This window comes from Sycon ciliatum, chromosome 4, assembly GCF_964019385.1.
Source record: "Sycon ciliatum chromosome 4, ocSycCili1.1, whole genome shotgun sequence".
Taxonomy (NCBI): Eukaryota; Metazoa; Porifera; class Calcarea; order Leucosolenida; family Sycettidae; genus Sycon; species Sycon ciliatum.
This window is the reverse complement of record NC_088646.1, coordinates 13,772,672-13,796,837: the sequence shown is the minus strand read 5'-3', so window position 1 is coordinate 13,796,837 and position 24,166 is coordinate 13,772,672. Positions and strand designations below refer to the sequence as shown.

The 24,166-nt window shown below is 45.7% G+C and overlaps 2 protein-coding genes across 3 annotated transcripts in view; both read right to left on the bottom strand.

Moving 5' to 3' along the window:
* Positions 1-728: 728 nt before the first annotated feature.
* LOC135814602 (V-type proton ATPase subunit E-like) lies at positions 729-2,186 on the bottom strand. Its single transcript, XM_065327751.1, has one exon. The coding sequence runs from the start codon at positions 2,046-2,048 to the stop codon at positions 1,368-1,370; it is 681 nt and encodes a 226-aa protein (XP_065183823.1). The 5' UTR covers positions 2,049-2,186; the 3' UTR covers positions 729-1,367.
* Positions 2,187-3,036: 850 nt separating this feature from the next.
* LOC135814600 (sorting nexin-25-like) overlaps positions 3,037-24,166 on the bottom strand; it is a 46,453-nt gene continuing 25,323 nt past the window's right edge. The window contains exons 15-35 of one of the 2 annotated variants that reach the window (XM_065327748.1): positions 23,785-23,824; positions 23,277-23,399; positions 20,924-20,956; positions 20,241-20,391; positions 19,379-19,434; positions 18,492-18,545; positions 18,222-18,300; positions 17,749-17,801; positions 17,198-17,389; positions 16,464-16,592; positions 14,774-14,859; positions 13,932-13,982; positions 13,145-13,181; positions 12,560-12,588; positions 11,961-12,031; positions 11,310-11,376; positions 10,904-11,030; positions 7,573-7,627; positions 6,940-6,992; positions 6,408-6,455; positions 3,037-3,987 (exon numbers count right to left, since the gene is read on the bottom strand). In XM_065327748.1, coding sequence (XP_065183820.1) covers positions 3,907-3,987; positions 6,408-6,455; positions 6,940-6,992; positions 7,573-7,627; positions 10,904-11,030; positions 11,310-11,376; positions 11,961-12,031; positions 12,560-12,588; positions 13,145-13,181; positions 13,932-13,982; positions 14,774-14,859; positions 16,464-16,592; positions 17,198-17,389; positions 17,749-17,801; positions 18,222-18,300; positions 18,492-18,545; positions 19,379-19,434; positions 20,241-20,391; positions 20,924-20,956; positions 23,277-23,399; positions 23,785-23,824 — 1,615 coding nt within the window. In that variant the 3' untranslated portion in view covers positions 3,037-3,906. The remainder of the gene's footprint in view (positions 3,988-6,407; positions 6,456-6,939; positions 6,993-7,572; positions 7,628-10,903; positions 11,031-11,309; positions 11,377-11,960; positions 12,032-12,559; positions 12,589-13,144; positions 13,182-13,931; positions 13,983-14,773; positions 14,860-16,463; positions 16,593-17,197; positions 17,390-17,748; positions 17,802-18,221; positions 18,301-18,491; positions 18,546-19,378; positions 19,435-20,240; positions 20,392-20,923; positions 20,957-23,276; positions 23,400-23,784; positions 23,825-24,166) is intronic. The other variant, XM_065327749.1, reaches the window with a different exon arrangement.

Below are 24,166 nucleotides of genomic sequence, written 5' to 3'. Positions count from 1 at the left end.
ACCCGTAGAATCAGAATTACTCCTGTTTTGTTTTACTTGATGCTTCGCAGGTCTGAACCAGAAGGACAAACACGGGCACGTGCGTGCACACACATGCACCTCTCCGGCTCCGACTTCATCATCACATGAAGCGAAAATAGCTCAAACAATACAACTATACAAGTACATTGTGCTGATGTTGCAACACAATTAAGAAGCATGCATGATCATGATGACAGAGAAATTAGGATCTCAACCTGTAGTCTTACTGTCTTAGGATTACACCACACAACTAGTTACTTGTAACGGTGGCACTTCAAGCCACAGATACAAGTACATGAGTACACACACACACACACACACATGTGCGCATGCACAACCACAACCACAAGAGTATAACAAAAAGAGCTGTACACACCATTGGACCATTGGACGCCCATCGCCATAGGCGATGATAGCGATGCTACAGCAGAAGCCATAGCAACTTGTGCTGGGATTGCACCATTCAACAGTTTGCAAGGCTGAAGAATTGGCCGCCACTATTCAGCCTGGTCTACACCACACAGCTATGAAGTGGCTTTTACACACACACACACACACACACACACACACACACACACACACACACACACACACACACACACACACACATGTGCGCATGCGCGTGCACGAGCATGCGCGCGCACACACACACACACACACACACACACACACACACACACACACACACACACACAATCACAATAGTATAACTAAAAGAGCTGCACTTATTTATGCTTGCCAAGGGGTGATTCACGATAGGGTTACAATTTGAGGAAAGACAATATCAGAAATATTTGGCAATGTATCTAAAATTTGATAAATCATCCATGGCGAACAAGTATTATGATACAGTATGAGCGTAGTAGTCATGACAAATGGCAAACATATGCGGTAGAAGCAGCTATCATGGTTTAATTTCACATCAGCAGAAATAATAATGACAGCATGTTGTAACTAAAGCCTACACATGAACTGAAGGATCAGCACAACAGACACAACTCTCTCACTGTGCCATGAACAACTCAGTGAATGCGCCCAGCGATTCACACTGCTGCTGTTGTTGCTTACACGATCATGAGTATAATCCGTGCATTCATAAACGTTTCGCACCAGTTCCTCATGAGCTCACATCACACAAGCCTGATGGAATGTCAAGCGGCGCCAGCTACAACAGGCCAAACTTACGCGGCAAAGAATATGGCAACAGTTTGGCACTAGAAGTATTAAAAAAAAAGATTAAAAGCACTGTAAGGAAGTATATTCCACTAGCAGAAAAGAAGAAATATACACATAAAATACCTACACAGTGACAGTCGTTCCCCGCCTGCCAACTTCTTCATCCAAATTTAATCGTCAAATTTCCGGTTGGGGTTCTTGCCAAATAGTGCCGTGCGGATCTGCGGCAGCATCTGGCTGCTGACCATCTCCAATCGACTCTCCAGTGTGTTGGCAACTTTAATCTTGCCATCCTTGGAGTACAGCTCCACGCCACCAGATGAATCAGCTGGCAAGAAAGAACTATCCACAGCCACAGTACACTTCTTTCCTTTGGTAATCCTGGTGTACTCAGATTGAGACTTGCTCATAACCTTCTTTACTCTATCGACATCATCACGTCGACACCTCACAATAACTGCTGGCTCCAGCAGCTGGCACAGACCCTGAGTGATGCAATCCTCGAGGAACTTGTCGTACCTTGCAGGAGATGATGTGATCTCAGCAAGTCTACGTCTGGTTTCTTCCAGTAATCCCTTGACATGATCGTCACGAGATTTAAGAACTTGGAGACGAGATTGGTTCAGCAGGTTAGACCTTTGGATTTTCTTTTGAAGTTCCAGGGCTTTCTCCTTCTTCTCATAGAATCCCATCACCTTCAACTTCTCGTTCTGCACCAAACGGCCTTTCTCAATGTTGAATTCCTCCTCAGCCTTGGCATCGATTTCCTCTGCTTTTTCTTTGGCCTCCTGCTCAATAAACGCCATCATGTGGCGGATCTGTTTCTCGACATCCTGATCTGACACCGCCATTTCTACGGCTGTTCGATGAAATGTTGCAAGCTGAGAAACAACTAACTGACTAGCTTCAGCCTTCAGGTTCACTCTCACTCCTTGATTCAACAACAAACGTCACAAATGACTTTCCTCAGTGAACCCAGTGCAGGGCAGGTCATGCACAGTCTTCAGTTCAGTGGACCGTGGCAACGATGTCGACGTTTTGCACTTTGTTGCCAGCGCTAGCAGCGTTGGGCCACGGAAGCGTGCACGGCGCGGCAGGGAATCGCTAGCGCAGCGTTGTCAAGGTCTACGTCTGCGCGAAAGACATCTCGGGATGCATGCGTGCGTGCATTATGATCTGCTCGCTGGATTTTTTCCCTTTTTTCTTTCACTTTTCATTATAATTTTTATTTTAATCATGTGACAATCATGTCGTCGTCAAGTACCGACTCCTTGGTTCTAAGTCTCAATAAAGTCAACAAATCACGCTGGTATTCCATGGCTATTCAATCCAAATTTGATGATACTGAACTCGGAGCCTGAGTGAGCCAATGTAATCCGCATGAATAAATCAATAAATGAACCGTATTAGTATGGCCATATGTCGGACCCGGTTCAACATCGCTGACATTTCCACACACCCATGTGACTGCCCAGAGATTCGAGACGGCCAGGAGTCTTCAATACCTTGATCGGCACTCGAACTATTTGCATGAGCGCAAAACTTGAAGAGAAGGAAAAGGAAGGGAAAGTACTAACTCCTATAGCAGAACCGCCTTCATATACTTACATGCACAGCATGATAACCATGATAACATGCAAGCACAAGGCCAAGGGCACTAACAGGCAACAGTACAGCCATATGGCATCATTGAAATCGCTTGAAGCTGGGTATGGAAAGAGAGGTTCGTGGAAGAGAGAGAGAGAGAGAGATCAACTTTAGAGTAGAAATATCATTTAGCTCCAGCTTTGCATGGCAAATATAAGACATTGACTACAGTCCCAGTTCACAGATCCAAACTGCAGACCTTGGCTTACGCCTTTCCACTTTGTAAATAAAATCAGTGATATTCATTGTTGAGACACCAGTGAAGGCAAAGACAGGTAGACTGATAGACTGTAGACACTGTGATAACAATCTGGCGACTCGGAGGTACTTCAAGTAAGAGACTTGGAATGAACAACATATTGCAAAACCAAAGAACAAATTGTAAATTGTAAATTGTATGAAGCGTATTATTAGGACAATAGGCAGAAACCAGCTGCGGACGTCTGTAGAATAGGTATATATCGATCAAGGTAGAATTGCATAGTTCATACACAATCAGTAAAAGGCCTACATTGTCTCAAACAATCAGTCAAATTCATAAGAAACGAACAAAAACTACACAGCATCAGATCCAGTTTAAAAAGAACTGACCAGGCTAAGCAAGAGTTACACTCTTTGAAAGCGGGACATACAAAAAGAAATACAATGTGTTTTGTGCAGCATGTGTTTTGTCAGTAGTGGAACGTATCATGACATTGTTCCAACATGGATTGATGACAGTACTAGTACTCGAAGTATGTATTGTGACAAGTATGTTGGGTTTACAGGAAAGGGTTCCAAGTGTCTCAGACAGTGTCTCAGAAAGCATATCATATCTCCTCCACGTAGAAAGCATACATTTACCATGCAAAGACAGCTAAAGGAAAAGTTGGTAAGAAATGCCACAGGATATCAACTCAGCGCCCTTAGCACAGGATATCAACTCAGCGCCCTTAGCACAGGATATCAACTCAGCGCCCTTAGCACAGGATATCAACTCACCGCCCTTAGCACGTGGCACACATGCACATGACTACTGCATGCAATTAAATTGCTGCTGCCGCTCAAGTTTGACAATTAGACTCATGCCTCTCCGGCAGAGTTGATGACATTCTGCGACTTCAGTTCCGGGAACAAGGAGAACATGGCCAATTCAAACATGATCTATGACAACAAAAACAAGAACAAGTGTGTCTGTTCAGACTTTACACTTACCGTAATGTCGCATATAAAAGCAGGTGTTTACAGCCGTATAAGCCGGGGTTCAAGGGTTCAAGCCGTGCTTCTATTCAAGTTATGCTTCTATTCAAAACATGCTTCTACATGTCAACATCTTCAGTCTACACTGTACAATGCACATTGTCACACATGTAGTGTGCAAGTACATCTGCTTCTATTCAAACCATGCTTCTGTGCCATGGCACGCTTTGGAAAATAGGCTTCTATTCGAGCCATGCTTCTATACAGGTCATGCTTTTATACGTGACACTACAGTACATTCGGAGTGGGACACCAATTAAAAATAATAAAAAGACAAACAACAATGACCAGAAAGTGCCAGTACTTGATACTCCAACTTGACACACAACTGTTAGACATAGACTAGAACATGATTCAACAAAAGACAGCAATCGACCCTCCGTGCACATGGAACTTTAGGGCTCACAGTTGCGTACATTCAACATCAGCGCCATTTTGTTCCACGAGGTGCTGGCGTGATCAGTGAAAACCGTGTTTCAGCCAATCACCGGGCTTGGAATTTTGAATATTTTTTGAATCTTCTAACGTTATCGATTCGTTCTAAAAGATCGACTTGCCGGAGAGCCATGAAATTTTCAGGGAGGATTCCTTGGCTGAAGGACTACAGGATTGTCGTCTCGGAAGGTTGAGAACGAACTGCCTCTTCTATCCTCGCCACGCCACACCTCAAAACGAACTAAGTCAGTGGTTTTTCTCTAGAGCTAGAGAGAGAGTTTTCATAGTTTACTTCAAGCGGCGACGGAAGAACTCATAATGGAGAACTAACACTGACAACGAATGTCTAACAACTGACGACGAACGTCGGACAACTGACTCTGACAACGAACGTCTGACAACTGACGACGACCGTCGGACAACTGACGACGACATGGCAAAAGGAAAACATGATATCAGAAATTGGTGCCCTCGTCAGCACAAAAGGTGGTGTACTCAGCACAAAAAGGTGCACGTGTCAACAACAAAGCAGCGCAGCAGCATGTACGGGTCAGCAACAAAGCAGCGCAGCAGCATGTACGGGTCAGCAGCACAGACACAAATACAGCAGCAGCTACAACGAAGAGACAACACGTGCAACCACATGTACACACAGAGACACAAATACAGCAGCAGCTACGACGAAGAGATAACACGTGCAGGCGCAGGTACAACAGGATTACCGAACGATTTTTTCAAATCCGTGCTCTGAGACCCACGAACGGGATTTTGTGGATTTTCGTCCCTCGATAGGACAAACATCTGTGGGAAACGATGACACAAGCTCGGTGAAAACCAAAAATATGGCTCGGTAATCCTCTGGCCAGGTCCCTCAAGAAAATGTTGAGCCATAGATCGTCAAAATCGGAGCAACCATTGTGCAGTTCTTACATTTTGAAGCGCGCAAGGTCAAGAAGAAGACCGTGCGCAAGCTGACATGACAGAAAACGGCAACTCAAGAAAAATAATGATGATGCGCAACCTTGTCACGCATACCACCACAGATTTCCTGTACCTTGCGTGTGGAAAACATCGCTTTGCATTCCAGAAAAGCTCACTTACCTAAAATACGTGTTGGTCACCTCGCAAGGCGATCAGCGCCGAGTTCGAGTGATTTGTTTTGTGCGCTCATGTTGTTCTTCATGGAATCAGCTCTGCAAACGTTCCCGGTAACGACCTTGCAACTACTATCTGATCGTGGATGGACGGCTTGTTCGTGGCCTGTTTGCCTAGGGTCGTGAGAAGGGCCGCAGATCTTTGCTCAAACTACAAAGATTACGCGACGGCGTGCACAACTCTTCGCTCACCTGCCGTTTCGTTCACTGCGCAGTGGAACAAACTCCTTTCCTTAGGGCCTTCCAAATCCATGGTCAGGTGTGAGTAGAGCCGAGTGTGAGCTGGTTATTGTGGAGTATCGTCGTGGCAGACTAGTACTCTTCATCAATTTCTTCCCGGGCATTAGTGACCCGAAGCGCTTGTAGGCTTGCGATATTTTTGGGTAGTTCGTCCCTCACTTCACCTTAGCCACAGCTCAGTACCAAGGGTAAGTCACGGAGAACTACCATTGTAATGTTCGATGTCCATCTCCTGAACTACAGAAAAGATCAAGGCCTCCCAAGCTTCTCCATATGCCATCTTCTAGCTACTTGTGGGAAATTTTGTTTGCCGACAGAGCAAGAAAACAGCAGCTCCATCATGCTGCAGCCTGCACGTAGATCAGAGACTACACGCCAGCACAGAACTGCATGCAGCTCTGCACGCGAAAGGATCACGTGAACTTGAGTGCCCCAATCAAAATGGCGCCGATGTCCACTGGCTATCAGCATTCGTACTGTGAGCCCTAAACTTACATAGAACAGCTGCTTGTTGGCACGAGCGTCCTGGAAGCCTTCGAATATCTACAGTATGTGCAAAATAAACCAACCATGCAACACAGAGACAGGCACAGAATTATCACCAAAGACACCAACCATGCAACACAGAGACAGGCACAGAATTATCACCAAAGACCTGCCTTCAAACACAACCTCATCCGTAAACACATCTGCATGCACACGAACATTCACACACGTACATGTGTACACACAGCGGATACGACACTCTTCAAACAATGAAAGTTGGGAACATTTGAAGGAGAACTCCGGGATAAATTTAAACTTCAGAACCTGTAGTCTCCTGAGTGTCTCCAGGGTGCTGAATGGAGACACCCGCTTGAGGAGGGGTCAGTATTTGACATGGGAGATTTGCGGCAGAATGTTAGAGAACACCACAGGGAATGGAAAGAAACCCCACCCTGGATCGAATAAGGTGAACATGCAATGCTACCTATAAGAAACGTAGGAGAAAACATACATGAACTCCACAACAGAATCTCATACTTACCTTTGTAGCACCGATCCTGCTGTTCTTCTGGCCAACGAAACTTGCGAGTACCTCTGCGGGATGTGGTATATGCCCACACACAGGATAGCATAGCAAAGAAAGTGGTTAGCATAACTGCGAGTTATACTACCGACGAATAAATGTCTACAGAATGTCTGCTATTTAGCGGTGCATTATAATTATTAGATCTACCACATCCATACTGTAGTAGATTATGATGATAGCATACAGAATAATTCATTTCATGTCCATTTGATTTGTGATCCAGGGTGCACTTGGTTGGACTGGTACGATCTAGAACAGGAAAGTGCGCCGAACTTGGTTGCATTCGTCAAAATGTATGCGAGTCTCCATGGTCACTTTGTATGGTATAATGAGTGCATGCCAAATGCAACCTAAAAGTACGCACATGATCATTTTGGACAAAATTCCACGTTCCCGCCAGGTTTCACTGTGAAAAAAAAATAAAACTGCTCTGGCTGGAGCAAGAAAAACATGTTCATGTTCTGGCCGATCCAGAACAGGTGTAGACCCAACCTAACACGCTGTCCTGGTGTGCGTCCTAAAATCAACAGTAACATTACATTATAATTATAGCTGTCAAGCATGATGAGAGCAACACACGGTACCTACCAGGAATATTCTTCAGAAGCTTTTCCTTTGCCTCCAGTTTGGTTTGCGCCTTTTCCTACGAAAATATGATGAAACACAGAATAAAACATGCGTATGCGAGCTGAGTTAGAGCTTGGAAGACATTGTACTCATTGTGTGCTATACATGAGCACTGGACCAATTAGCCCGATCACCAATAGAAGACAGTCGCTTTTCCAGTTTCATCACTTTGTATAGAGCCAATGACTAGCTACATTGTAGATCTTCCTCCGAAAAAAAGTTGTATGAAAGGCTTTCAGGGCACGTTTCATGTTGGAAATAGCAATAAACACAATAGGGTCACGTATATTCAACACCCAACCAGGTCTACGGGGTTCTACGGGATTTCGCACATCTGTACAATGCGCATAAAGCCCTGTAAAGAAGAACTGACTTGTGACACTTGGTGCACAGGAGCCACATGGAAAAGCTAATGCACGCACACACACACGCACACACACCCACATACCCCCCCCCCCCCCCCCCACCCACCCACCCACACACCTTCTTGACCTTTTTGACGCCTATCGCCAGAGGCAATGATAGTGATACTACAACAGAAGCCATAGCAACTTGTACTGGGATTGCACCACTCAACAGCTTGCAAGGCTGAAGAATTGACTGCCACGATTCAGCCTTGTCTACACAACACAGCTATTCGAAGTGGCTTTTTCTGGCCAGTGAATCCCTATGTACACCCACCCATACACCCTCTTACACACCCTCCCACACACCCACACGGCAATAAGACCTGCTGAGCAAATCCAGCAACACTTCACATCCGTCACACTTCCTTGGGTACAATGATGCCGATGGTGTTATTTTTCGCACCCTCCCTCCCCCCCCCCCTTTCCAGGGGCGGATCCAGGATTTTTCCAAGGGGGGTTCAATTTTTTCCCACCCTGGCCTACCTACCCACAATGACGAAATGATGACATACAAAAGCATGTTCACATGTTCGCGTTATCGGGACAGCCCACATGCATTGCATCCTGTACTTGAACATGCCAGCTGCTAATGCTATACAAATGAGAATTCAGTACCCCTATTTTCAACACTCTGCAGCTAAAACATTATTGAAGACACGCAGCACAAGGAAGAAATTTTCAATTTCTTTGCCGCAGAATAGCTGATTGGTACTTTCTCCAGCAGCTCGTCTGCAATAATTGTCCGTAATATTGTACTCCGATCCGCCCGATGTTGACTCCACTGTACAGTAAGTTCCATAAGGCAGGCTTCCTGCATCTTTTGTGTCTCAGTCACATTGTCCCCAGTTCGAAATTTTTGGATTACTGGATGATGGGACGTTGAACTTGAAGGTGATTTTCAAAGTCTCGCTCTTTGTTTTACCTTCAACACTAGTGGCTACACTTTTCTTTGGAGTGTCACCAAAATTCAATAGCAGCTGGTCTTGAGCCTGCCTCTTTTAGACGCTTCGACGAACTTTTTAACGCGGCTCGTGCTTTTTGAGCTGTCTTAAAGGGGAAGTTAAGGCAAAAATTAAAATTTCACCAGTTGTAGTCTTCGGGGTGCTGAGTCGAATGGTCGTGGTCCGAGGAAGCTGAGACGCTCCCTTCCTACTTGAATCCCAATCGAACTCGCGCACTTCCACCGAAACTGGGTGACTGCGCCCTACTAGATGGGGATTTGTATGCAAAATGTCACTAAAAGCGCCATTTCGTTCTTACAAAAGCACGGATGACTGCGATTGGCCATATGTTGTAGTCTTTTGGACGCTGAGTCGACTGGTTTTGGTCCGAAAAGGCTGCGATGCGGCGTTCCTCCTTTATTCCCAATCGAACATGGTTGAACAAGCGGTCACGTGCTCCTGCGTACACCAGTCACCTGGTCACCGTGCCTGCAGGGTACAACTTACTAGCCTGTTTGACCTTTTTTGGGTGCAGTCCTGTCACTAGAGTTGAACTCGAGTTGAACCTTGGTGTGAAAGTTGTCACCTGCTGGCGTGGTGAACAGGTGATTTGGGCACCCAGGACCACGTGACCGCTTCTTCAACCATGTTCGATTGGGAATAAAGGAGGAACGCTGCATCGCAGCCTTTTCGGACCAAAACCAGTCGACTCAGCGTCCAAAAGACTACAACATATGGGCCAATCGCGGTCATCCGTGCTTTTATAAGAACGAAATGGCGCTTTTAGTGACATTTTGCATACAAATCCCCATCTAGTAGGGCGCAGTCACCCAGTTTCGGTGGAAGTGCGCGAGTTCGATTGGGATTCAAGTAGGAAGGGAGCGTCTCAGCTTCCTCGGACCACGACCATTCGACTCAGCACCCCGAAGACTACAACTGGTGAAATTTTAATTTTTGCCTTAACTTCCCCTTTAAAAGATAGCTCAAAAAGCACTTAAAAGACAGCTCAAAAAGCACAAGCCCGCGACAACAATTACAGCACTGCGCGGCCAGTATTTGAAACTTACTTTCGAAGTTTCCGCAGCAGCTCAACAAATGCTTGCGCACCTCTTTCTCCGAAGCGAACTCCCAGCTAGCTGAACATTCAGTGCAGATCTACCTCTTTACTTTGTGTTATCTAAGTACAAGACGACAACTATGTACAGCGTCATGATTGTATATCTACAAAGCTGCATAGCTAGCGGACCGCTCTGGCCTGGGCCGACTGGGCCATAGCATGGGGCGCGCACGTCGCATGGGCATGGGTTAGTGGTCACACCCGAACTATGGTCGGAAAAATCAAGGGGGTTCGTTCGAACCCCCCGAACCCCCCCCCCCCCTGGATCCGCCCCTGCCTTTCTGGGATACCATGGCAATACCAGTACATATAGTGAGTCCGAGCCCCAGGCTGTGAAAAGGGTGCTAGTGTCGTCGCGCGATGAAGTGAGAAAAAAACAACACTTGAAAGTGCAGTACTCGCTTATACACAGTGCGTACTACACTTTGTGGAGTTTCCCCTTTTCCTACAGCACTGCCTGGCCGATTTTGTCGTGCCAGGCTGCATCTGGGCTTTCCGAGAGCCAGTGTCTGAGAGTGTGTCAAGTGTGAAAATCCACCCACGCACAGCTTCAAATTGTTTGATGGGGTGAGTGTACATTCGGCGCATTTACATGTACGTAGAGGATATTGCATCAACTCCTTCGACAAAATTGACCATAGCTACTCGTATGTCAAAATGGAGATTTCATCATCCGTTTTTTCGCATCTGGTTCAGTCGTAACACTAGTTGTAGAATCAACAGAGTACTCATTTTCATTGAAACATGACAGCAGCACCCCCTTTTCACAGCCGGTGGCTTCATTCCAGCACATGTCAGAGTATAGTCAACTGAAAACAAAGACTTACCTCATCACTACGAGTTGGCCAGACAGCAGCTAACTGTCCATTCGGCCACCAGGAATCCCTGAAGTTGTGCAGGTAGTACACCAGCATTTCTTCTGATCGTAGCCACTGTACTGTTTGCCTTAGCTGCCTAGCAATGCAAGAACATACAGCAAACACCAGTGAACATCAGTGAACACACAAGAACACTAGAAAATAATGAACAACATTCACATTCAGCATTCTGAGCTCACACATATGTATGTCACTCACTCACTCTTCCACTCACTCACACGATTATCTGTTTACAGCAACAACAAATAAAGAGCAAACATGTAGGTGAACATGCAAAGAACATATGAAAGTATAAGCCGACAGGACACGGCCAACACACAAACATACGTATTGATAGTTCAACACGCAAACATACTTATTGATAGTTCCACCAAATGTGACTTGGACGAAAACCATAAGCTGACGACGAAGCCATTTGAACACTACAACACATAGAAAGACAGTAGTCGTCACAACAGGGCTGGTAAAAAGTGATTCGTCAACAGTAACAAACGATCACATGCACAACATGACTAGCAACCTGCTTTTTTCTTGAGGATCCCAGCAGAAGGTCCTCAATACTCAGCCAGACCGGCAGACTTGACGAATGACGGCAACATGTTCAAGGACTGACCACTTTGATGAAGTTATCCCCTCCCCCCCCCCTCTCCGCTTCTCTCTCTCTCTCTCACACTATGTGAGGTGTAATGATCACTACATGTATGTGAAAATTTATTCTCAATATCCGCTCTTCTGCATGTACTATGTGGGTCTTTTTTGCATTGCAAATTATATGTGTTATTCCGTCGATACAAGCAAATGCACCACTCCGCTCTCTACTACCCCAACCCCCCCCCCCCCCTGTCGCCCAATGCTAGCTCTTCCGACCGGTGCACCTGACTAGCAACATGACCGAGATCTATGCTCAAACGCATTGCATTGCCACTGCCTCACTGCCACTACTCCCGCTGCTGCTTCCCCTACACGCGCACATGTCCCCATGTCCCAAGGACTGAAAATTACTCACCACCATGAAGTTCAAAGAGCTCGCTGACCAACACATACAGTGGCTCAGCTATGGAGTCTTTCTGTTCACGTCTGTATTACAAAGGACATGGATAGTCAAACAGACAATGCGCAAAGATAAAGGAACGAAACTTCGCTGGCAAGACCTAGACTAGCAAAATTTCATTCGGTGTAGTCACATAAAGTAAGTATTATAGCTACTATATTTTCCGGAGTATAAGCCGTACTGGAGTATAAGCCGCACCCAGATGTTTGTCACGAAATACAGACATCTACCCCATTTGCCGCCATTAATTTGACCAGTGTAGTAGAAGCTGCACTGACTTTTTTGGGTGAATTACCGGTGTTTAACGTGCGGCTTATACTCTGGAAAATACATGTAATGTACATGTACATGTACATGTAACATGGTGGTCATGATATTAGCTGGAGATCTGAACATGGCGGACACGCACAACGTGATAACATCCTTTACTGGTAATACTAAGACTTGCTTTATGACAAAGAGAAGACAATCGTTGTATAAGATAAGCGACTACATCTTAACAGTGCACTGACGCACAAAACTGAATCCAAGACGGCGGTGGCACAAGCACCTACCCATCTGTCTCATCCAAGCCAAGGCCATCCTGATGCAAAACAAAGACACACACACAGAACGCCACGAACATGCTAAGCATTCCCTTTTGGCACATGAATGCCACACGAGAATGGTCAACGCACTTCTACCACGTGTGCATAGCAATTATCAAAACAATGAGGCGTTCTTTCTCCAACACACATCCATGTACTAATACTACAGACTATAGTACTGCTCAACGAACTCCGATCTAGCGAGTCAATGCCACGCCAGGCGCTGTGCTGCCCTAGACCTGCGAACACTGGGATGGTGAACTGATGCAGGGCACAAACTTCATTCACTCAATCGGATTTCATTGAGCAGTTCTGTATGAATGCTAAATTTCCATGGGATTGAGTAACACCAAGTTTCTCAACATGAAATATTAAAAAGAGATTGGTGAAAACATTGCTTTCGAACAGTGACTATTACAGTGTACTTTGAAGTAGTGAAAAGCGATCACAATGACACGACTATTAGTGTCACAGCTGAATGTAGAGCAAGGCCAAGATCATAACAGTTGTAGTTACTGTACAGAGAATGCAGCAACAACCTGTAAAGCATACCTCATCTTCCTCATCACCACCACCAACAACAGGCAAGCTGTGAAAAAGAGAAAGGGAGGGGAAGAGGGAAGGTAGGCAGGCAGGCGACACACACACACACACACACACACACACACACACACACACACACACACACATACACACACACACACACACACACACACACGCACGCACGCACGCACACACACACAAATTCAGGTCAACCCTATGTTAGATTCCTCTGTCAAATTTCGGGGATGTTTTAAATTAACCAGGGCTGCCGGTACACTCGTCGCCGTCAGCTTTCAATGTACAGTGTAACACAATGCCCTAAGTAACGTTAGTGACGGTGGCGGGGCTTGAGAAGCGGCGTAATCGAACTTCCTCACTTCTCTCTTCCTACACATCACAGTAGTAAAGTGGGTGGTGGTAGTAGTAACTGCCACCGCGAGCAGGGTATTGGATGCACAGAGCGCAGAGCTGCGACACAAGTGAAGAAAGGACCCACCGGAATCTAGTTGCTACTCAGGATTTCTTGCGAACAGCAATCACCAGCCAACTGATGAGTGCGTCTTCCAATGAGCTCCATAGTAGCATGCCAGTACTTGTACTACAATACAGTGTATTAAGAATACTGTGCAAGCACAACTTCCAGAGCCAGCACATTTGCTAGAAATCAACACGCTTGAGGTGACATGGGGTTAAAGGCATACATAGACTAAACCAAAGTGCTCTGTGAGCAAACCATCTACCTACCTAACCAACTTCTGTCAAAACTAAAACACATTCTTAATATTTGTTCCCTAACCTCTTCAACAAGGAGGTGATGGAAAAGCTGGAAGATGAATCTCCCGAACTGCTACCATAAATACCACAATATGCGCACGCACGCACGCAAACACGCACGCAAACACACACACACACACACACACACACACACACACACACACACACAGGCATGCATGTGCATATGCACAGACATACAGACAGACATACACATGCACAAACATACACACATGCACACACACATGCACATACACACATGTATGTGCACACACACACACACACACGCATGCATGGGGCACAAACACAACACAATGTGGGCACATGCAATAAGATAAGTATACAGTCATGAACCTACTTGTATGAGTATAGCAAAGCACAACAACCACCAACCAAGTACTGAAGTATGTACAAGAGCCAGCACATCTTGGACTCTGCTAAAACAAGTGATCTGCACTGCGTTTTCATTGTTTCACTAGTTTAAAGACTAGATATACCAGCCGCTACACAACCAGCAAGTACACAGTCTATACGCCGGGTGCTTGTCAATCTACACCACTACTACACACTCTCATGCTTGTCAATCTACACCACTACTGCACACTCTCATGCATACCAATCACAAAGGAGAGGACTGCAGCGTTTAGATAGCAGACTAGCGACCATGTGCCCTCCATTGCACATTGAGAATAACACTCTTGTTCCTCTATGGTGCAGTGCTCAACGTGCACACACACACACACACCATGACACACACACACACACACACACACACACGCACACACACACACACACACACACCATGACACACACACACACACACACACACACACACACACGTGTGTGGCTGTTCTAGTAATCACTCACGGTTTGCGCTGCTCATCAACCATACCGCGACACAAGAAGCGATACAATTCTTCACTACTTTGCAGAATCTCGTCTGTCAGCAATGCCTGCAGTAATAGGGCAGAGCATGCACACAGAATACATGTTCTTGTAGGTATGCATGGTAAAGGTCACACAATTCCACGATTGTGTTCACTCCAGCCTCTGCAATACCTGTATAAGCTGTATTAACATGATCATAGCGGAGTGTAAGTCAAGTGAGAGTAAATACATGTACGTCTTATTTAAAGGAGAAGTTAAGGCAAAAATTAAAATTTCACCAGTTGTAATCTTCGGGGTGCTGAGTCAGGGGTCTTGGTCCGAGAAAGCTGAGACGCTCCCTTCCTACTTGAATCCCAATCGAACTCGCGCACTTCCACCGAAACTGGGTGACTGCGCCCTACTAGATGGGGATTTGTATGCAAAATGTCACTAAAAGCGCCATTTCGTTCTTATAAAAGCACGGATGACCACGATTGGCCCATATGTTGTAGTCTTTTGGACGCTGAGTCGACTGGTTTTGGTCCGAAAAGGCTGCGATGCAGCGTTCGGCCCTTAGTCCCAATCGAACATGGTTGAACAAGCGGTCACGTGCTCCTGGGTGCCCAAATCACCTGGTCACCACGCCAGCAGGCGACAACTTTCACACCAAGGTTCAACTCGAGTTCAGCTCGAGTGACAGGACTGCACCCAAAAAAGGTCAAACAGGCTAGTAAGTTGTACCCTGCAGGCACGGTGACCAGGTGACTGGTGTACGCAGGAGCACGTGACCGCTTGTTCAACCATGTTCGATTGGGAATAAAGGAGGAACGCTGCATCGCAGCCTTTTCGGACCAAAACCAATCGACTCAGCGTCCAAAAGACTACAACATATGGGCCAATCGCGGTCATCCGTGCTTTTATAAGAACGAAATGGCGCTTTTAGTGACATTTTGCATACACATCCCCATCTAGTAGGGCGCAGTCACCCAGTTTCGGTGGAAGTGCGTGAGTTCGATTAGGATTCAAGTAGGAAGGGAGCGTCTCAGCTTCCTCGGACCACGACCATTCGACTCAGCACCCCGAAGACTACAACTGGTGAAATTTTAATTTTTGCCTTAACTTCCCCTTTAAAACAGCCTCTGCAGAATACCTGGCTCTACATGAGTCTAGCCACTGTAAGGCAAGACAAACCAAGGATGTCGGAACAGGTGTGGCGCAGGCTACCTCACTTTCGAGGCCAAATCTTTCCCTGCTCTGCATGGAAGCATGTAGTTGAAGATTGCACACAGGATATGCATGTATTGTGATTTCCATGCTTGCTAGCTGGCCAACAGATCAAGGCCTAGACATGCAGATCAAGTCTAGGCCTATGGAGTTCCGGTACCAGTAGAGTGGACTGGTGATATCGATACACTGGTGGTGGTGTAGGTCAGCTTGCTAACCCAGCAGGAGATAAACCCAAACAACCTTGCTATTCCAGTAGTAGAAAATAAACCCAAGCAACCTTGCTACTCCAGCAGTAGGAGATAAATGATAAACCTAAACAACCTTGATACCCCAGCAGTAAAAGACAAACCCAAACAACCTTGATACCCCAGCAGTAGAAGATAAACCCAAACAACCTTGCTACCCCAGCAGTAGGAAATAAACGCAAACAACATTGCTACCCCAGCAGTAGGAGACGGCTTACCTGCAAGTAAGATTGCAATGACCTGCACAATTTCCGTAAATATTCTTCTTCAACTTGCCGGAATATGGACTTGCCCGGAACTGGCAAGTCCTTCATCAACACATCAGTACTCAGAACGCGGCTAGCACCCTAACAGAATACCAACACAGTGTCAAACACGCACACGCACACGCGCGCGCATGCACGCGCCCACATACATACACACACATGCATGCACACATGCACGCACACACATACACACAGTGCAATGTGACATATTCTTGTCTGTCCCTCAACGAACTGAACGACATAGCGAAAAACAAACAGTGTGTTGCAGGCTGAGCTTTTGCAAGTGTGGAGGAAAGAGACCAACAAGAGAGTTTGAGTCAATGAAAACGTGTAGTGGGAGAGACCACTAAGCACACAAACAACACCAACTACCGTACGTGTGCGTGAGTGCACGTGCACGCTCACGTGTGTGTGTGTGTGTGTGTGTGTGTGTGTGTGTGTGTATGAATAGTGGAACTCACCTGGTACATGTAACTGCACTGATAAGACATACACTTGTTTTGTACGAACATTGTCCAGGACATGGGTGTGTTGGTGTGAGTGTGTATATGCTTTGTCAAGTGATGTTCAATAGAAATCATCACTGCAAAACCCCACAATTATAATGCACAAACATACACACGTACACATACGTACACACACACACACACGCACCCCCCCCCCCCCCCACACACACACAAACATACCACCCTAAGAGCGCGGTGTAGCTGCTGAAACTCCGTCAGGAACCGATGCACCACCCATCCTTCTTCCTCACCCTCCCGTAAAGCCTTCTCTTCGTCTGTACTTGCTGGGGGAGAATTGGGTCGATCAACACCCACTGATCGTGAAACCATCAACGTCATTAATGGAACCATCTTGCCCTTGTCATTGGTCATCTGTACAGCAAAGATGGACACCCGGTCAAGTACAGCCAGGCCGGCATGCCCATGCACCCCCCCCCCCCCCCCACACACACATACACACACACACACACGCACACACATGCACACACATACATACACGTCCATACGCACATGCTCATACGCACATGCAGGCACACACGTGCACACATACACATGCATGCACACAAACAATTGATCACACATGTTCTTGGTTCTCAAATCGACCCCTGTACGGCACAAGATACAATGCCCAATGGTAATGTCAGAATCACCACTAGTACATGTACATGTACTAGTCAAGTAAAAGAGGATTGGGACAAGCAAAGGAAGACGCAGTAGCCGTGGTAACTTACCTCAGCACAGTCAACTTGAACATGCCAATTACCCATCCTTTCAAACCACAGATCTGTCAACAAGAAATGGTGAGAGTAACACAAACCTTACTAGTGGATGACAACACATACAAATACCGTATTCATGGCCAGAATTCAGAGTCTAAGCCGCATGGGTGATTTTTGAGTTTTTGTAGGAGTTCCAAAGTGCGGCTAACACACCGGAAAATACGGTACGTGTGTTGCACACTGGAGTGGCTAGAAAATTAACCCAGATGACAGGGCAATATGTGACAATGTCTTCATACACTTGCTCACATCCGCTGCCATACTAGTATGCGTAGCCCAACTCACACAGTGGCACACATGTAGACCCCCCCCCCCCTCCAAACTCACACAGTGGCACACATGTAGACCCCCCCCCCCCCCCCAAACACACACAGACCCATACACATACACAGATGATAGGCTTAGCGGAGTTGCAGCTGAATTACCTTGCCGTTCTAAATGCGTTTCCAGAACTTGAATATCATGGCGCATAGTCTCAACCTCTTGCTCCATACGAATGTATGACTACATCAAACAAACAAATGAACATACACAAAATAGCAATGAAACCCATGCTGATCCTACAATCTTTTGTAAAAAAAATTCAAATACAAGTCTGTGCAGTCAACATCACATAATTGTGTCCACAAGTTATTGATGAGAAAGAGAGTTGCCAGTGCTGTACAGGTTTCAATGCATCAATAGTTGACACTTACGGGACTTGCAACTGTCGTCTTTGTACCATGCTGTGCCTCAACTAGCTCAGCTTGCTGTGCAGTAGCAAAATAAACAAAAGCAATAGTAACAGCATTAACAGCAGCAGCACATCACATACACATACAGGTGAAAGGGTATGTATTTCCAAAAGATCAGGGTGACTCCCGTTGTGTACAAACGCTGTACATACAAGAACAAGTGTACATAAAAGTACAAGTACAAGTACCAAGTACATCGCTGACTGATGCCGGTAATTTGCCAACCACAGCTGTACACATTTGGGCGGATGTTATCTGGACTGAGATCAGCTAAAACCTGTCTTTGGGGTTTCGAAATTTTTTTGAGACAAGGCGGAATGAAAAATTGTTTGTCGAGCGCGTTTGAACGTTCACGCTGTACTTCATTCAACAACCAGTGGTGATAGCGTCTTGCCGGACTTCGTTTGGCGGTCTAGTTCAAGTAGTAAAGTGACAATTTTCTGGAATAAAATGTGTTGGAAAATTGGCACTCTATTATAAAGGCATGCTTTAGCTGGCTGTGGCCCATCTGCTACAGTGTACATGTACTACAAATACACAGTACATGTACTCAACTAGTTTTGACTTGGGCCATACATCATGTTTGGGCAACATTCATTCATTCATCTGTCTCTCTGTGTCTGTGTCTCTGTCTGTCTCTCTCTCATGTATGGCAAGATGGACAGGCTACCAGTGGTGGATCCATGTGTGCACAATGCACATGCAGATAAGTTTCAATTATCAGACGGGTTTCAGGAGACAAAGCAACTTCAATACCTCTGGTCCATTCATTGTGCCACAGCGGTAAGATAGGCAACTAGTAACTACACTACACAAAAAGTGAGTGAAAGTGAGAGAAAAACATGTACCTTGACTCGTAGCAAGTCCTTCTTGACTTCAAGTGAAGCACGGCCATAGTCATATCCTGACACCATCAACACACGGGAACACGCAGGCACACACACCCACACACCCACACACCCACCCACCCACACACACACACACACATATACACATATACACAAAATCAACACACGTCAACACGCAGGCACACACACACACACACACACACACACACACACACACACACACACACACACACACACACACACACACACACACACACAAACACACACACACACACATATATGCGTAACAGATTATATACATGTGCATCAGGGTCGGGGGTTGTACAAGTAGCATCTACGGAGATTGCACGGACGAGTGGAAGGTGAAACATGTGACTTTCGCTCATGGGTCGCCGGTTTCAGTGAGGGCAGGGCAGATTTATGCACGTGTGCACGCTCCTCCTAGACTGTTGGTGCCCTTGCTACGTTCGGCTTCTATTCGCTTTTCCTTTCCTTTTTTTTTGGATTCCGACCTTTTCTTGTTTTGCATTTTGCGATCATCAGTAATAACTTGCCAGTTCACATGGCTTGTCAAGTGGAGAACAAAGGTCTGAAGGAGACCTATGTTTTGTCTTCACACATGTACTTAGCGTATTTACCGGAGTATAACGCGCACCTGAGTATAATGCGCTCTCTGCAGTGTGGCCTTGTGTTAGTGCTTGTCAGCTGTAGCTTCTTGACAGTCTTGATCGTGTCCTTTCTACAAAGTATGTATTTTCAGTATTGATGATGATTGCATAGTTGTGTGGTGCCAGCGCCTGTGGGTACATGTGTGTTCCCGGCATGAGCTTAGAGAGTACATACCACCTGCTACAAGTAGTACCTGTTTGTGGCGAGGTACTCATGATTTGAGCTTGTGCTGTCAACGAGGTAGGATCTTCTTTTTCCTCTGCACCTTCAGCAGTGATGTATGTGTAGTAGAGATCACTCAGCAAGAAATCTTCATAGTGCTCCTTGTGTACAAAGTCCAGAACCTATAGAGCAGTAAGTGCACAGACACAAGAGAAAGGAAGTTTTTAAACTTCTTAAAAGAGAGAAATAGAGAGAAATAGAGAGAGAGAGAGAGAGAGAGAGAGAGAGAGAGAGAGCTCAGATGAAGGTACGAGTACTGCTTGGTTCAAAACTGTCACACCTTTGCTGCTGCCAACGGCAATTAATAACATGCATGGTACTTGAACACACTCACTGAACGTTGTATGAGATGCCAGAAAGTTCATGGAAATCAACTTCAGTTATTTTGAAATATAGCAATGGTTTACATTCACAAGGTAATCAATCAAGCATGTACAATTGTACTTTGTGAAATCCGACTCAAAGTGCATATTAAGCACCCTCAACTTGCACGGTCCTTGGCATGCTGGAAGTGGTGCGAATGCGGCTGGACGTACACATGTACGAATACAGGGATGCACTCAGAACTGGTCCAGGGCGCCAGTTATGCACTTTGGGTTGGATCTCATAGAGCGCAACTGCACATCACTTGTGGACAATGCATGGCATGCCTACCTGATCCAGAGCACCGAACAATCCATTGGGGCCCTACAGCGTCGTCGTACAAGAAAAAGAGGAAAAGTTCAAGCCCAATGAGTCTAATGCCGGCAATGGTGACAGGCTTATAACATGGGGAGACAAGATATGGGAATTTTCATCGTATGGATGTAGCATAGATGTACATTTGTGGCAAGTGAAATCCGACACTTGCCATAGGGGACAGCGCCACAAATGGACACCAATGATGTAATGCACTGCACCTAATTTGTACTATAGAGCCGTATGCATCCCAAACAGATCGAAAGGTCACAGCGTAGATACACACAGTTCACAAAATATGGTACACATAAGGAGTATTGGTATCCAATTCCCATTCATTTTTGCCAGCACCTTTTGAACCTTGACTGTGATGAGTACGAGTTCTGTCTTCAGACAGATAAAATTGTATGTAACACATGTACGAGGTGATTTGTAATAATTTTACATGAAAGTAAAAAAGGCTATCATTCCGTTGCCCTGGCGAGTTTTGAAGTGTGCATGGTCTCATTTTGTCACTCTGTATGTCCTCTATCCATATATGAACTTCTTGATCGCACAACACAAACATGAGAGACACAGCGTGGGGTTGCTTTGCATGCATTTTTTCACCCAGAAAAAGTGTGTACAAAATTTTACAAGTCAGTAAAATAGGGTCTAATATCAACAAATATGACCTAAATGTGTCAATAAGCTTGCAATGGGAAATCAAGATACATCTGAAGCAAGTCACATGCAGAGAAAGCAGATTGGTTTTGCAGGTTGCCCAACATATTGGTTTCTCACGGTACGTCGTCAGCTCCAGTGCAAACGGTAGGTAATCTTTGACCGCCTACCGGCATTGTAGAGCATGAGCACGCAGACCTTATCTTGCTGCTCCATTTCTTTCAACTTGCTGTTCATCGTCATGTGTGAAACAACCACACTAATCAAGCATACCAGCCATGATGCGTTCAAGCCGTCCCACAACAGGGTGCCCTCGTGCATGTGAACGACAGTGCACTTTTAAGTTAACCAGCACCTGCTGACAGTGTCGGAGCTTCCATACTCTCCAAGACAAGTGCAGTGACTCCTTCACCTCATTCATATACTTCTGTGTTGGAAGAAGACTGCAGACCACCCTCAATGGGTGCTCCGCCGTCAACACCCAACATACATTCATGCCACATCATTTCTGCATTCGCAATTTGCCGTCGTGAATCTCTACCAGCACTTCTAAGGTAGCAAGCTGAGTTTCATACGTAGATCTACTGAACAGCTAATTATTTACCTGTACGCCATAAGCATCAGCAGCTTCGAACTTGGATTTTGAATCACCTCAAGTTCATGATAGGTGAGTGAAATACACCTACTGTCAAAATTGCGGTTTCTGACCTTCACCTTTTTGGCTAATCTCTTCTTCAGCCCTGCTACTTTTGACGGTGTGGCAGACTCAATACCGGCCTCGGGGACCAGCCTAGGGTTTCCACCTGCCGTAGAATATGCTCGCTGGCTCTTGGACGTCCTTCAAGTATCCATTGAGGGATATTTTACCTCATTGACCACAAATTCACGAATTTCGATCCATGATTGATAACTCACAAGGCCGTGGAAGAAAACAATTCCGCAAAACGCTGCTGATGCTTACAAACTACGATACAATGGCCACTCATTTGTCTGTCGAACTAACAAAAACAATTCATGGGAAGAATGCAATCGCCCTCAACAATGCTATTTTACCCGATTTGTAAAATAATATGCCATGTAAAATTTTTACAAATCACCTCGTACTGTACGTATGCAAGGCTGCAGGGGCTGCAGACTGCATGGTGCAGTCCCTTATGTCAAGTGTGGGATTTCACTTGCCATAACTGTACATGCCAGGTGTGGGTCGGGGGGGGGGGGGGGGGCATATGCAACCCTCTCAAGTCTCAACCTGCAGATGGTGTCAGATCTAAGAAATTCCGTCTCCAAGCTCAACATGAATATTTATCATAGGATGTTCAGGTGTTGTATGATCATCCTCAGTTCCGTCCGTTGTACATGTAACTTGCACATACACATGATGGTATCAGGCGTTGATCGTGTGCCAGAAGACGAGTACAAACAATTCCAGGGGTTATTGGGCAAACATTCCAGGATACCTGACAATCTTTCTACTTTACAGGGCTTCCCAGTGACTTCCAGGACAGGGAATTTTTCAATGATATTACAGGATTACCTTAGGGCAGCCAACTCTGTTACCCTGTACAACGTAAAGCAGTCAAAAGCACACAATGGTTCTTTCGCACTTGTACCAGTGCAATACATGTACCAGTGCTGGTGACATGTAACGTTAGTGCTTGTCACTCACCTGAGTGCCTTGGATGTAACCTTCAATATCACGAAGAAGCTGCTTGTCAATTTCAACATAGTCGGGTGCATCAGCACGCAAGTGGCTATCGTACACCGACTTTGCCATGGGTGGCAAGTCAGCCTGAGCAGCACATCGTACAAGAAGATTCATCATTGCAATAAGTCAACAAAGCAAGTCCAGTCCTAAGTTGTACGTACTTCAGAAGTACGCAATATCACACACAAGAGATGGAGAGGTCTGGAGAGCTCCAATAACTCAGGGTCTCGGCTTCATAGCCTCCCAGACATACCATGGAGAAAAGAGAGAGAGAGAGAGAGAGAGAGAGAGAGAGAGAGAGAGAGAGAGAGAGAGAGAGAGAGAGAGAGAGAGAGAGAGAGAGAGAGAGAGAGAGAGAGAGAGAGAGAGAGAGAGAGAGAGAGAGAGAGAGAGAGAGAGAGAGAGAGAGAGAGAGAGAGAGAGAGAGAGAGAGAGAGAGAGAGAGAGAAGAAAGCAGAAAACATCTCACCATGTCCACAAGCTTCAATTCCTCCACAGACGCAACAAAGCTAGAACAAAAAGGAATAGAAGAAGCGTATATTTATATCTGCAGTTTACAGCCATCGATATAATTGGAGCGTGATGGTGAAGATAAAATAAGAACCTGTACATGGCTAGGGTGATAAAAGCTACACTGCACACCACAAACGTACTTGTAAGTAGGGTTCCAATTCCGTCTACACTCATGCCATAGAAGGAAAGATATATAATTTCTATTCGTACTTAAGAACCCAGACACATTCCACATGTGCAACATCAGTGGTAGAAAGTATTTATTGAACTCTTCTCGAGAGTCATGCTACATACAAGGAAGTAGAACTACACAAAAAGCAAACAAAAGGCCATCAAAG